This window comes from Globicephala melas, chromosome 16, assembly GCF_963455315.2.
Source record: "Globicephala melas chromosome 16, mGloMel1.2, whole genome shotgun sequence".
Taxonomy (NCBI): Eukaryota; Metazoa; Chordata; class Mammalia; order Artiodactyla; family Delphinidae; genus Globicephala; species Globicephala melas.
Genome location: NC_083329.1, coordinates 34,089,143 through 34,104,971, shown reverse-complemented (window position 1 = coordinate 34,104,971; position 15,829 = coordinate 34,089,143). Strand labels below are relative to the sequence as shown.

Genomic DNA, 15,829 nt, shown 5'->3' with positions numbered 1-15,829 from the left:
CAAAACCACAATTATTAAAAAGCTGATTTTTGTTTAAAACACCAAGCAAGGAATGGACATATGAATATTCCTAACCTGCAAAATGATTCCTCCACATTATATCAGCGAAACTCATTGGTGGGCCACTGGGAGGGTAGTGTTTACCTTTCAGAGGCTCATGATCAGTCCTTATCATATCCATTAAGGAGTTCTCCAACGAGTGCAAGTTAAAAGTGTCATAGGGCCTACTCCGGTCCTAAAAATAAAAACAGAACAAGACAATACATAAAATTACTTCATAAAATTAATAACCATATCATTTGCTTCTTGCCATGGATTGATGACATGAGTCAAAATTCCAGGTAGTTTTAATAATACATTCTTTTCATTAAGAATAATGACTTGGCAACATTAAGTTTAATACAAGTTTCCATAATTAATTAAATTGTATCCTTTACCCTAATAATTATTTAATATATATGTATTTAATATATATGTATATATATGTATATATATTTCTTAAAGAACATATATTTGTGTGTGTATAATACATTTTTTTTTAAATCACATTCTGTAAAATCCTAGGTGTCTTGAATCTGGACCTGACATTTAACCAGGCATGAGGCTTGTCTTAGTTATTCTCAATGTCTTCAGTATTCTCATTGGTAAAATGGGACCTTACCTGTGAGGATTAGGGTGAAATTACTTAAGTATTCATTTTACTCACATCATGTTTGACAAAAAGCAAGTGCTCAACGTTTCTTTCTTTACTGCTGCCCTCCAACTCCTTTCTACCTCCACCCCATTTTTTTTCCTTTTTAACTAACACTCAGCAGTTACCTATCTCTACTGATGGATAAGGAAGAGACATGGAATATTTTCTTTGGTTCTCCGTTTTGGTCTCTATATAATTGAAGAAGGTCTTTTCTTTTGCCTTTAGGGTCTTGCTGCTCATCATTTGTTTTGCTTTAGGTTCAAGTTATCAGTGGAAACTCCAACTACTTATGGAGTAAAGCTGAATTTCCAGAAATGCAAGTTTGTACCCCTAAGAATGAGTATCACATTCTCTGTCCAAAGAAAAAGCCAGAGGTAAAAAAGTGTGCTGATGAGTAGTCAAAATGACAGCCTATTTCTGGCACTGACAATCCCAGAATGTGTCTAAGCGCCTTCTATCATACATATCCACACTTCTAACTAGAACCCTGCAGATGTGGGACTATTTCCAAAAAGGCTGATGAGGTGAAGGAACTATTAAAAAAAGGCTGTTTGGAACTATAAAAAAAAAACTATAGTTTTTTATAAAACTAAAAAAAAAATCTGGCTGATTTTAGTACCTTTCCAGCCAGAACAGTTTATTTTTTTCATTTAACTCTTGATATTATCCTTCAAGGTGGATAATAACATACTCCTTTTACACAAGGAAGGTAAGGTTCAGAGAAGATTCAAATGTGGATCTGACCCTCAAGCCAGTATCTAAGGAGTATAAAAATCTGTCCAAAGAAGTTAATCCAATCCATATGGAACAGTAAATGAAAGCCCTATAGAAGCATAGCATTGCACCTAATTACCAATGAAATAACCTTCCTGGCAAGGTGGTAGTGAGTTCCTGTCAGAAGACTATCAGATATTAGATGACTACCTGTCAGGAAAATTGCTGGGGGTATTTGGAGGGGATTCATGTAATTGAAGTGGTTCCCAAACCTGTCAGACTGTTAAAATCACATGTAGAATGGTTAAAATGCAGGTTCCTGGGCTCTGGCTAAAACCAACTTAACTGTAATTTTAAAAGAAATTAATGTCCTGGTGATTCCTATGACTGGCTAGATTCGAGAGCCACTGGACTGGATGATTCTTCAAGTTAAGCCTTTACATTTATGAATCTGATCACAAAAATGGGACAGTAAAGTGATGGGAGAGACTAGATAGCAGCAAGAAATAAACAAGCCCGGCCACTTTGCCAAGGGTCAGCTTTGCAGTCTTCCAACTGATTGTGGGTGAGAGAAGCAGGTGGTGGCCTAGTTTTTAAAAGGACAAACTTTGAAATCAGACAACTAATTTTCAAATTCTGGCTCTGCCACTTGCTGGCATGTCACTCTGAACAAGTTTCTAAGCCTTGATTATCTACATTTATAAAATGGGGGTGATAATTCTCTTTTTATGGTTGTTTTCAGTGCTATATGACAAACGTACAACAAGGCATCTGTACTGTGGTGGCTACTGGAATATTAGGGAAAACACCAAGAGACTTCTGTGATGCTACCTCAGGGTACTGGAACATAGATTTTAGAACCTAGAGGTTCATGGATGCTAACCTAACAGGGTTCACTAGTGCTCAACAGATGAAACACGTGAAATGCACAATAGAATTTGCGTAGGCTTCTTAACTGAACAAACTTCAATAAGTACTGAGAAACTTATTTTCTCACTAAAATTAATTCTATGTTTCATCAATTTATATTTGTATACGATTTATCCTTCTTAGTTTTGTAAGTAGTAAATGTTGCTGAAATAACTGATTAACTGGAAAGAAAAAACAAAAAAGACAGAAAAACTAAAACATCTGCAGTGAAATTGAACAGAAACTATGCATAGAGAAAACAAGCCCGCAATTTATCATTTAACAGCAAAGGTTACAAGTGGCAAATAATCATTTAAAGTCTTTCTTTTTCATAAGTTTTGTTTCCAGGTATAGGGAATAACAAATAAGGAAAACATCTTTTTAAGTGTGTTTTGAACAAGCAAACACATCAGGAAATATTAGAACGTGTATAAATAATGATTCCTTGGGCTTCCCTGGTGGTGCAGTGGTTGAGAGTCCACCAGCCGATGCAGGGGACACGGGTTCGTGCCCCGGTCCGGGAGGATCCCACATGCTGTGGAGCGGCTGGGCCCGTGAGCCATGGCCACTGAGCCTGCGCGTCCAGAGCCTGTGCTCCGCAGCGGGAGAGGCTACAACAGTGAGAGGCCCACGTACCGGAAAAAAAAAAAAAATGATTCCTATTATTGACTCTTTTATCTGGAGATAACGAAGGACAGATGTCATCAGTTAGATGTACATAGAGGCAGCCACCCCCACTATACAGTTCATTAGGCCTGCTTTCCTTCTTCCCCTAGCTTGACTTAATATTTATAAATTTATCAAGTACTTAATACGTGCCTGGCACTGTTCTAAGAATGCTAAATGTATTCCCTCACAACCCTATGAGGTAGGTAACTTTTATCCCCATTTTATAAATTAAGCAATTAAATCTTGAAGAGATAAGTAACTGGCTCAAGGTTACAAGGCTAGTAAGAGGCAGAGCCAGGACTCAGCTAAATCCAGACTGTGCTCTTAAGGACTCCCAGTGTACTGCTTCCTTGACTTCCTCCTACTCTCTTCACCTTAAATGCTTTTCACAAACACCCACTTCAGCCTAATACTGACACAATCAGAGACAGGACTCTTTTATCCCACCCTTCCACACAGGCAACCTAACCCTCACTTGCCCTTGGTCAATGACCCTTGTTCTACTGACAACCAGTTAAATTCAAGTAGTAGCTTGATCTACCCTCCAGGACAGCCCCAGGCCTGCCTCTACCAGCCCTACCCCATTCACCTGCCTTTTTCTTGGGAGAGAAATCCAGGACTCTTTTCTACCCTTTCTGGCTTATCCCCAGACATTTCCTCTCCTAGAGATATAAGGTCAAAGCTGCAAGGGGCCAAGAACATCTGAAGAAAAAAGCAGCTCTGGAACCAAATGATAAAATTAATCATGGTTATATAACTGCTCAAAGTCACAAAGCTGGTCAGAAGTCAGGATGTGAACCCAGGTCTGTGACTTTCAAGTCCACACCAGTAATGCTCCAATGCTCTACACTGATCAGTTGCCGTGTGTCCCATAAACAATGGGAGCCTGGCTGGGAACAAAGGGGCACAGACAAGATAAAAAGTCAAAAGGAGGATAGATGTTTGAAAGTGTTATTAGCAAAGGATAAATGCGGTTGTGAAATGATACAGAAAAAAAAGAGGAGGAATTCCTGAAGGAAGGTTTTTCTATTTATCATATGGCTTCAATATATGTACATATGGATAAAACATTTCAAAGTTAAGTGTATTCAACCCATAAAAGAGAATTAACCCACAAAACTAGCCATTCCTGAATTTCTACCCTACTGCTTTTATTTTCTAATTAGTTTACATTATTTGAAACTATCTCAGTTCCCCACCTACACTATAAACATTGTTTAAGGGTAATGAATATTCTTTATTTTTAAATGGATATTTAATTACATAATTAAAATATGAACGTATTCTTCTCAAACGCACACACAATGATTATTATAGAAAAAGCAAAAGTCTCCAATCCTCCTGCCTTCTTGCACTCTCTTCAGACCATTATATACATTTGGCACATATTCTTTCAGATGTTAAAATACACACACACACACACACACACACACATATACATATATATATATGGACACAGACACACATATACATAGAAAATATATATTGTTTTATGTTTTTCCTAAATGTAAAAATACGCATACTGTTCTGCAACTTGCTTTCTTTGACCAATATTGTGCTTCTGAGGTAGGTCCCTTTTAATATATGTTCTTGCCTCTTCCCCACCCAACTATACACACATGCCTCCTACAGGGTAAATGCATAGTGAGTATGTTAAAAGAACCAAGTAATCATCTCAGTGTATATTCTATAAAATAATTTCTGATTTTGAGATTTCTTTCCTATCCCTCAATTTCCTCAAAATTTCTGTTCTGCTCCTTTAATTGCATCTCATCCATGCATGGTCTATTTTGGCACAGTCGTTTCCTGATCCCTGATTTCTATGAAGGACACCACTACTAATGAAACATAAGGATCTATAGAACCTGCCAGCCCTGAGTAAAACTCAGAGGCAATATATCCAAAAGATCAACATGTAGTGAGTTCAAGCTCAGAATATGCTTAAGAGTACCAGAAAGAACAGACAGAACATTTAATAACAAACACTAGATAGGGGCAGGAAACAGTTAGATGACTAGTAATATAAAATTTCTATGTATCACAAAGTAGAAGTCTAGGAATTTATAGTTCTAAACCAATTACTGCTGTTACTTGTCAGAACCTATCAAAAGCATGAGGTTCCTGTATCAAACTGAACTTTACTATAGTACCGAGCAGCTTGACAAACATTTGCCCGAAGATTAAAACCTTTCCCAAATAAAAGAAAATCAATGTCGCTAACCTATGGGGAAGAGAAAAAAAAAAACTTTTCAAACGCAGATTTTCATCCCATCTTCAGTAGGTAGCAAGTCCTTCAGTCAATGGTAAATTTTAACCATCCCAAATGAGACTATCATATTTGCAGCTCTCTGGAAAACGTTGATTGTAGACTCTCCTTCAGTCCCTCAATAGCAAGCAAATGCTCCTTATAGCCAACCTAAAGTCCTTACAAAGTTGAACTCTCTCTTGCTTTTCGGTCTTCAGAAAAAAAAAAAAATTGATCAGCACCTGCTATGAATTTTGATATTTTTTAACATTATTGTTAAACTCAGTCTTCCATGAAAGAAATTCTCAAGAATTTAGAGGATACAGCCGTACACAAAGAAATCCTGACTCTCATCTTTTCCTTCAGGAGAATGACTTCCAATCACTTTAAACTTTTTATCAGATCATATTTTTCCTTGCTGTATAACAGCAAACGAAGCTAAGGTTCTTGAGAAGTTTTTAAGAAAGCAAAAAATGGGGCTTCCCCGGTGGCGCAGTGGTTGAGAGTCTGCCTGCCGATGCAAGGGACACAGGTCCATGGCCCAGTCCAGGAAGATCACACATGCCGTGGAGCGGCTGGGCCCATGAGCCATGGCCGCTGAGCCTGCGCGTCCAGAGCCTGTGCTCCGCAACGGGAGAGGCCACAACAGTGAGAGGCCCGCGTACCACAAAAAAAAAAAAAAAAAAAAAAAGAAAGCAAAAAATAGTTTGACCTGCTCTGAGAGATGCTCAAAAATTAGATGAGCATGACAACTTGAGGCGCGACCCAGCAATTTCATAGTCTCTTCCCGCTCCATGCCACCTCCAACCTTCCTTCACAGCTCTTCTCAACTGTTTGCCACACAGGTCCGATAAGAGGCCCAGTTTATCAAACATAGGGAAACATGGCTCTTGGAATCTTATTCACCTGAAATGACCTTCATACTGAGGCCAGATCTAGCTGGGTGAATGCTGAAGGGGTCAACTGGACAAAAAGTACAAATGCCTATTGCTACCACTTCTGACTGTGGTAAACAGTTCAGAGCTAAGTACACATGCACTTTTTTTTTTTTAACATTTATTATTTATTTATTTATTGTGGCATGCAGGCTCCAGGGCATGTGGGCTCTATAGTTGTGGCGTGCGGGTTCCAGAGCACCTGAGCTCTGTAGTTGCGGCACGTGGTTTCTCTACTTGAGGCACATGGGCTTAGTTGCCCCACAGCATGTGGATCTTAGTTACCTGACCAGGCATCGAACCTGCATCCCCTGCACTGGAAAGCAGATTCCTTACCACTTGACCACCAGGGAAGTCCCCATATGCACTTTTATTTATTTATTTATATAAATTTATTTATTTTATTTATTTATTTTTGGCTGCGGTGGGTCTTTGTTGCTGTGTGTGGGCCTTCTCTAGTTGTAGCGAGCAGGGGCTACTCTTCGTTGCAGTGTGCCGGCTTCTCATTGCGGTGGCTTCTTTTGTTGCAGAGCACGGGCTCTAGGCACATGCGCTTCAGTAGTTGTGGCACGTGGGCTCAGTAGTGGCTCACAGGCTCTAGAGTGTAGGCTCAGTAGTTGTGGTGCACGGGCTTAGTTGCTCCATGGCATGTGGGATTTTCCCAGTCCAGGGCTTGAACCCGTGTCCCCTGAATTGGCAGACGGATTCTTAACCACTGCATCACCAGGGAAGCCCCCACCATATGCACTCTTAAAAGGAGTGATTATACAGTTTAGCAGTGTGTGAGGTAAAAGGCAGAAAGCCAGACCTAGGACGGACACAGAAAGGGAAAACAGTAACTACAGGGGTCAAAAGAGCAGGTTCCAATGTCTACAAAAAATTAAAGTTCCCCTTTCCCTGGTTATTGTGCATATGTGACCAGCTGGTGTTGCCCCCAAACTGTTAAGCATCAGAATATTATCCCAAGCAGCTTATTAGGTCCTGATTATTGGACATGATAACGTAGGAAGAGCTTGACCTTCACGACCAAAACCTATCTTAGAACATTATGCAAAGGTACATAAGGTTCCTCATATTGTTTTCTTTTTACTGATCATAAATGTCAAAATCCTTCCACAAAACTGCCCACTTCTAGGTATAGTTGAACTCTACTGGTGATCCCCTCCCCAATATCTTAACCCCAGATAGTTAGCAATAATGCCTGACATCCTCAATAAACTGTAACTTCCATGGGAGCAGAGATATATCTTATTTCTCCGTATTTCCATCACTCAGTAGAGGGCCTGGCATATAACAGGCATTCAGTAAATGCTTGCTTTGCATTTAAAATCATCCTCCTGATGGTTCCATACTGTAAGATTTTCATTTAAAACTAACAACTGTGGGCTTCCCTGGTGGCGCAGTGGTTGAGAGTCCGCCTGCCGATGCAGGGGACACGGGTTCGTGCCCCGGTCCGGGAAGATCCCACATGCCGCGAAGCGGCTGGGCCCGTGAGGCATGGCCACTGAGCCTGCGTGTCCGGAGCCTGTGCTCCACAACAGGAGAGGCCACAACAGTGAGAGGCTCGCGTACCGGAAAAAACAAACAAACAAACAAAACTAACAACTGTGCACCTATTAGAATGGCTAAAATCTCAAACAAAGCAAAACAAAAAAACCCGACAATTCCAAATGCTGACTAGGATGTGGAACAACCAGAAGTCTCAAAAATTGCTGGTGGGAATGCAAAATGGTACTGCCACTTTGGAAAAACAATTTGGGAGTTAATTATAAAGTTAAACATACACTTAACAATACAACCTAGCAACCTCACTCCTAAGAACTTACCTAAGGTAAATAAAAACATACGTCCATACAAAAATCTTTGCACAAATGTTTATAAAAACTTCATAAAACAACTTTATTTATATTTTCCAAAAACTGGAAACTACGCAAATGCCCATCAACTGGTGACCAGATAAAACAAATTGTGGTATATCCATATGATTGAATATTATTCAGCAATAAAAAAAATGAACTACTGATATGCTATAACATGGATGAACCTTAAAAATACTATGATAAGTGAAAGAAGCCAGTCACAAAGAATCACATGTTGTATAATTCCAATTATATGAGATGTCCAAAACAGGCAAATTATCCAGAGACAGAAAGTAGATTGGTCATAGCCTAGGGCTAGGAAAGTCAGGAGGGAAATGGGGAGTGAAACCTAATGGGTACAGGTTTCTTTTGGGGATGAGGAAAATGTTCTAAAATTAGATAGTAATGACTGACACACACTTTGTAAATATATTAAAAGCCACTGCATTGTATACTTTAAAAGGGTGAATGAATTTCATGGTATATGCATTATATCTCAATAAAGCTATTATTTAAAGAAAGAATAAAGCTTTCCTAAGGTTTTAATAGGAACTATGATTCTACCTACAAATCATTTACTTTAGTTACAGGACAGGAGACCTAATAACTTTCTTGAGCTATAATTGAAGGAAGGCGAAGTCTTGACTCCAGCTGTTCCATTCAGGAGCCACTGAAGGATCCAGGTAATTAAACCTAAACCACATAGTAGTAAAGTTCAAAAGGCAACCGTACGGCCAGTAAATAACTGGCAAATAACTAATGCCATCTATCGTCACAATATGTATCATTTATATTTCTAAGGATGTCTGTAATATTCCCCCAGAGACCTACAAGCAGTTATTAGCTATATTAACCACAAACAGCATCTTTTCATGTCTATTGTTTCTGATGAGTTTTTTTTAATCCCAGAGGTTCCTGTCTTATAGTGATGTACTCTGTCCTTCAGAGACTCAGATCATCCCATTTATAACCTTTTAAGAATGATATGCTGGGCTTCCCTGGCGGCGCAGTGGTTGAGAGTCCGCCTGCCGATGCAGGGGACATGGGTTTGTGCCCCGATCCAGGAAGATCCCACATGCCGCGGAGCGGCTGGGCCCGTGAGCCATGGCCGCTGAGCCTGCACGTCCGGAGCCTGTGCTCCGCAACAGGAGAGGCCACAACAGTGAGAGGCCCGCGTCCCGCAAAAAAAAAAAAAAAAAGAAAGAATGATATGCTCCAGGGACTTCCCTGGTGGTCCAGTGGTTAAGAATCCACCTTCCAGTGCAGGGGAGGCAAGTTTGATCCCTGGTCAGGAAACTAAGATCCCACATGCTGCGGGGCAACTAAGCCCCATGCACCACAACTACTGACCCCGCATGCCGCAAACTACAGAGCCCACACACTCTGGAGCCCACGCACCACAAGAGAGAAACCCATGCGCCAAAATGAAAGATCCCACGTGCTACAACGAAGATCCCACAACTAAGACCCGACGCAGCCAAAAATAAAATTAAAACTTAAAAAGCTAAAAAAAAAAAAAGAATGATATGCTCCAGCATCTACCTAAAGGCACTATTAGACTATAAAAGACAGCTATATCCATAAACACCAAAGTATGCCCTGCTTCTATTCATTTCAACTGCTGTTTGGCTTCAATGGTTAGGTGAGGCAACACAGCAGAATTCGCAGATTCACCAGAATCTGACAGGGGCTGCAATGTGAACGCTTCTGCTGTAGCCCCGTTATCCTTTGATCCCTGTATTTAAAAACTGATCAGCAAAACACAGCTGCTTTTATGCAAATAGTCCTATGGCAATGAAAGCAATAAAGTAACAACTCTGCCAGTTTGGGCTAGCACCTGTTTAGGGTTCTTCCCACTTCAGAAACCAACAGATGACGCCGTGCCCAGCAGATGATGCCGTGCCCAGCATACACACAGATTAAGAGCTATGGAATATAGCTTTTCACTGTCACTCCCTGGCCACCACTGGAGAGGTCACCAATGTGCTGTGTGTTTATTTTCTAAGCAAGGAACATGATGAGTACCAAAAAAATTCACTCCACGTTGATGGACTGGAACCAGAAGAAGAGAAGTATTATTTTTTTCTCAGTTTCCAAACCCCTCTCTTCTAATGGCAGAAGGGAAAACAAACAAAAAACAAACCACAAAAAAACCTCCTTTGTATATTTTACCACAATAAAAAAAATCATCGGGCTTCCCTGGTGGTGCAGTGGTTGGGAGTCCGCCTGCCGATGCGGGGGAGGCGGGTTCGTGCCCCGGTCCGGGAGGATCCCACGTGCCGCGGAGCAGCTGGGCCCGTGAGCCAAGGCGGCTGAGCCTGCGCATCTGGAGCCTGTGCTCCACAACAGGAGAGGCCATGGCAGTGAGAGGCCCGCGTACCGCAAAAAAAAAAAAAAAAAAAAAAAAAAAATCATCAACAAATAAAATATTTACACAGAACCAGAACATTTAAAGCTACCATGCATAAGGCAACAATAAATTATATTATTAAGCTATATATTAATCTTTTCTATTATCTTCACTATATTAAAAAACAAAATAATTGTTGAATTCCCTAAATTATATAAAGCAATCTCAAAAAAGTTATTGCTAAGGCCATATCTATGTCATGTTATGTTGTTATGTTTTGCTGTTTTTCTCTATTTCAGTATGCATTTAAAGAATTCTAATACAAAATACTGGAGGGAAAAAAAAACAAACCCTGCTTCTCAAGTTTATTGTACAATCTCATCCGATTCCAGATGAGACCAATAATAAAAACAGACTGAGTAACCAAACAAATATAATAGGATAATATGGTCAAAAGCCCTGTCTTAACCATTTTCAAAGCTTTATGCTTTCTGAATTTGAACAGGCTTACTCCCCCTTTATGCCCGACTGTCTCTGACATAAGATAGTGCTGGTTTATAAAAATAGCTACCAATCTGCCTCTGTAGAAAGGGAAATGGAGGTATACTGTTTTTCATAATAAGCCTTGTAGAATGTATTCGGCCATAGCTACCATATAACAGATAATATATGCTGGACTCTGTGCTGAGTACTTTAGTGCATTATTTTATTTAATCTTTACAAGTGTCCTATGTGATAGATATTATAATCTCTATTTTACAGATGAGGAAACTAAATCTTAAATTCAGTTCTTAATACAAATCAGGTAATCCTTGAAGAAGGCTAACCACACACAAATCATTTGTTATGTAAGAATTCCAGGAAGAAAAGAACATCTATAAACCCTTAGCCTAATCTTCCATTTAAATGTTACCACATTTAAGGTGAACACATTAAAGTACCTAAAATGCAAAGCATCTACATTTATTAAAATATTTGGTATTTGGAAGGTTAAAAAAATTTAGTTCAAAATGAAGCCTGTATCATTCTAGTCACGCTAGTTTAAGGTACTTTAGAGATTATACAGTAAAATGCAATAATTTAGATTAAGGGAAGTTCAATCAGAATTTCTAAAATATCTACATCACAGAATATTTCTTAGAAGAACAGCTTTCTTTATCACTTTCAAATGTTAGTGCTAACAAGATTTTGCCAAGTGTGCTGAGGGCTGTTTTACTCTTTCTTCATTTATTCCACATATATTTATTGAAAACTTTAATATGCCAAGCATTAAAGATTAAAAGGTTAAGTGAGGCATACATAGTCTGTCCATAAGCCAGCTGTCTAGTTTACAGATACTTACTATATAATGAGGTAAATGCAGTGACAGAGCTATGCGCTTGGAATTATGGGAGCACAAATGACAGAGAGATCAAATATGCTTCCAGAAAAGGAAGGCCAGAGGCACAGAGGCTTGCACAAACACCTGGGTCCAACTTCCTCAAGAAATTTGGAAGGACCCTAGAAGAGATTCTTCAAAGGAAATATATGCTATAGGCTATAAATAGATAAGACTTGTTTGTAAATACTATTAACATTAACGATGTAGCTTAGGAAACCATTTCTCCAGGACCGTATCAGGTTAATTTGTGGGTGAATGTGCCCAATTTCAGAATAATATTCTACCACAAAAGAGTCCAAGTTTATTTTAAAGACTTTTTTTTTGTGGCCTTAAATCTTTTCCCTGGTAGTCAAATTTGGGGATCTGGAGGGGAATTTTACCATTATCTGTTAAGCTAGATCTGCAAATATTCATTCTCTAGCATACTAAGACAACAAATAATCTGATTTCCTCTTATTACCTTTTATTTATAGAGCACTTTACATCTCTGAAAGCATTTTCATACACCTTTGCTCATCTGAACTTCATTAGGGTCTTTTGGTTTTTTTTTGGGGGGGCGCTGCTTTGGGTCTTCGTTGCTGCACACGGGCTTCCTTTAGTTGCGTCGAGCGGGGGCTACTCTTCGTTGCGGTGCGTGGGCATCTCATTGTGGTGGCTTCTCTTGTTGCAGAGCACGGGCTCTAGGCGCGTGGGCTTCAGTAGTTGTGGCACACAGGCTCTAGAGAGCAGGCTCAGTAGTTGTGGCACACGGGCTTAGCTGCTCCGCGGCACGTGGGATCGCCCCAGACCAGGGCTGGAACCCGTGTCCCCTGCATTGGCAGGCAGATTCTTAACCACTGCACCACCAGGGAAGCCCTAGGGTGTTCTTTTGAGCCTTACTTAGCATGACCGATTCCACTTCAACATATCCCAGAAACTTTCTCTTCTTATTAAACCAGCAACAGGGCTAACAAAAACTCCTGTAATTAAATAATAGCAGAACTGATTGATACTGGCTATGTGCCCAGTACAGTTTTAAAAACTTTACATGTTTCAGGGCTTCCCTGGTGGCGCAGTGGTTGGGAGTCCGCCTGCCGATGCGGGGGACGCGGGTTCGTGCCCCGGTCCGGGAGGATCCCACATGCCGCGGAGCGGCTGGGCCCGTGAGCCATGGCCGCTGAGCCTGCGCGTCCGGAGCCTGTGCTCCGCAGCGGGAGAGGCCACAACAGTGAGAGGCCCGCGTACCGCAAAAAAAAAAAAAAAAAAAAAAACTTTACATGTTTCAATTCATTTCTTCCTCATAAGAGTCTGTGGTGGTAAATACTATTATTATCTCATTTTAGGAAAAAACTGAGGCAAAAAGATAACAAACAGAAAGTATCTGAGACAGGAGTCAAACCCAGGCAATTCTGGACCTTAAAACCATTGTGCTCTTCTGCATCAAGGTGGATAATCATTCCTAGTTAATAATTCTCGTTTCTGTTATTATCTAACCATTATTTTTCTACCATTCCTGGTGTGGGGTGTGTGTGTGTGTGAAAAAGAGTTGTATGGTAACTTCTTATTGATATATTACTGTTTCTTATTCATTAAGCTGAACCCCATAGGAACAAGGGGAAAGCAAAATCATGAATAATTCTAAAGTGGATTTTTTTTCTGTCTGTAATTTTAAATCTCTCTCCCACATCTAATAGAGGGCTGAAAAAACCCTAACATTTTACTTCAATTTGTGTTTCAAACACTGTTTTGAGGAAACTGTTTACTTAAGTGAAAAAATTTCACTTAATCTGCTTTTGAAAAGTAATTAAAGTAGGACCTCCTTTTAAGGTATAGCTATTTGGAGGTTCTTAAACTGGCTCAATTTACAAAAATTAATTTTATTCCCAAAATCTTGTGGGAATTTTACTTCATAAAAAGTGAGGTATCAATGTAAAAAAACTTACATATGGACATAAATATATAACCATAAATACATGTTTATGTATGAAAACATATATATTATTCTTTCCATAAACCTTTACTGTCACTGGAATATGTCATGGCTTCTAGAGACAGAAAAAAGAGCAAGCAAGTGGACTGGCTATGATCTGATTATCCTCATTCAATGAGACTATGGGGCATAAACAATATTCCAAAAGCAAAGATTCAAAAGAGGGATTTCAAGGCACAATTTGAGAAAGGAAAAAGGAGAGAAAAGCCAAGAAGAAATAAAAAGGAAAAAGCAGACAGAACTCACAATTCTTACAATGGTATACACAAGATAATCAGTCTTGGGAATTCCCTGGCAATCCAGTAGTTAGGACTCAGTGCTTTCACCGCCAAGGCCCAGGTTCAATCCCTGGTCAGGGAATTAAGATCCCGCAAGCCATGCAGTGCAGCCAAAAAAAAAAAACTCTTTTCACTGGGATGACCAGTGGCAGCCAGAATAACACTGCTGCTCTGAAGTTGGACAGAAGTAAAAATTCGTAAATCACAGCACATTGATAAGCACTCACATTTCAATAGAAATGGACAAGCTACTTAACCTCCCTGTGAATCGGTTTCCTCATATGAAAAATGGTGATAACACTAATACCCACCTTACATGGATGCTATGAAGATATTTGCAAAGCACTTAGTAGGCTGTGCAGCATAATGTAGCACCAAGTAAGTGTGAAATAAATAAAATAAACAAATGATTACCATTCGTCCCTGTCATCATGCAGGGAAGTGAAGGTGGTGATATACCACAGTATGGAAGTTCTGAATGAACCTCAATTTCTTTTTCATGAACTAATGATGAAGTAAAAGTAAGGCATGATTTACAAGTTGCAAACTACAGAATTATGAAAGAGGCAAGTGGCAAATAAATTGCATTCAAGTGGAACTGAATGCACATGAAAAATCTACAGCAATTATCTTGAAATAATAGAAGACAGGAAAGTTGTTGGAGAACAAAAGAAAGGAGGGAAAATATTATATATATGTACCCACACACACACCCTCCCTCACATATAGACTTTAAGGAGCAATACCTAAACTACTGAACAATCTGTAGTCACTTGGAAAAACTGTAGGTATGAACAAAACTTCAATAGATATACAGTGCTTTTAAAAATACTTTTCATTTCAATAATTTTATGATTTTGTTGACAACTCATCTACCCTTTATAAAAACAATTTCATTGAAAATGTAAACATAAGAGAGGGGGGACTTCCCTGGTGGCGCTGTGGTTAAGAATCCGCCTGCCAATGCAGGGGACACAGGTTCAAGCCCTGGTCCACGAAGATCCCACACGCCACGGAGCAACTAAGCCCGTGCGCCACAACTACTGAGCTTGCACTCTAGAGCCCACAAGCCACAACTACTAAGCCCACGTGCCACAACTACTGAAGGCCGCGCACCTAGAGCCCACGCTCCGCAGCAAGAGAAGCCACTGCAATGAGAAGCCCACACGTCACAAAAAAGAGTAGTGCCTGCTCGCCACAATTAGATAAAGCCTGCATGCAGCAATGAAGACCCAACACAGCCAAAAATAAATAAATTAATGAATTTAAAAAAAAAAACATAAGAGAGGGAAGACAGCAAAAGCAAGAAGAACTACAATTCTGCAGCCTGTGGAAGGAAAACCACATTCACAGAAAGACAGACAAAATGAAAAGGCAGAGGACTTTGTACCAGATGAAGGAACAAGATAAAACCCCAGAAAAACAAAGAAAAGAAGTGGAGATAGGCAAGCTTCCAAAAAAAGAATTCAGCATAATGATAGTAAAGATGATCCAGGACCTCAGAAAAAGACTGGAGGCAAAGATCGAGAAGATGCAAGAAATGTTTAACAAAGACCTAAAAGAATTAAAGAACAAACACATAGAAGAATTAAAAAACAAACAGAGACGAACAATACAATAACTGAAATGAAAAATACACTAGAAGGAATCCATAGCAGAATAACTGAGGAAGAAGAACACATAAGTGACCTGGAAGACAGAATGGTGGAATTCACTGCTGCAGAATAGAATAAAGAAAAAAGAATGAAAAGAAGTGAAGACACTCTAAGAGAGCTCTGGGACAACATTAAACACAACAACATTTGCATTACAGGGGTCCCAGAAGG

The 15,829-nt window shown here is 39.7% G+C and overlaps 1 protein-coding gene across 8 annotated transcripts in view; it reads right to left on the bottom strand.

The window, feature by feature from the left end:
• Positions 1-15,829, bottom strand: part of CPEB3 (cytoplasmic polyadenylation element binding protein 3) — a 175,911-nt gene that overhangs the window by 107,271 nt on the left and 52,811 nt on the right. For 6 of the 8 annotated variants that reach the window (XM_060286761.1, XM_060286758.1, XM_060286759.1 and 3 more), the window contains one exon: positions 76-235. In XM_060286761.1, the coding sequence (XP_060142744.1) occupies positions 76-235 (160 nt within the window). The remainder of the gene's footprint in view (positions 1-75; positions 236-15,829) is intronic. The other 2 variants (XM_060286762.1, XM_060286763.2) reach the window with 1 other exon arrangement.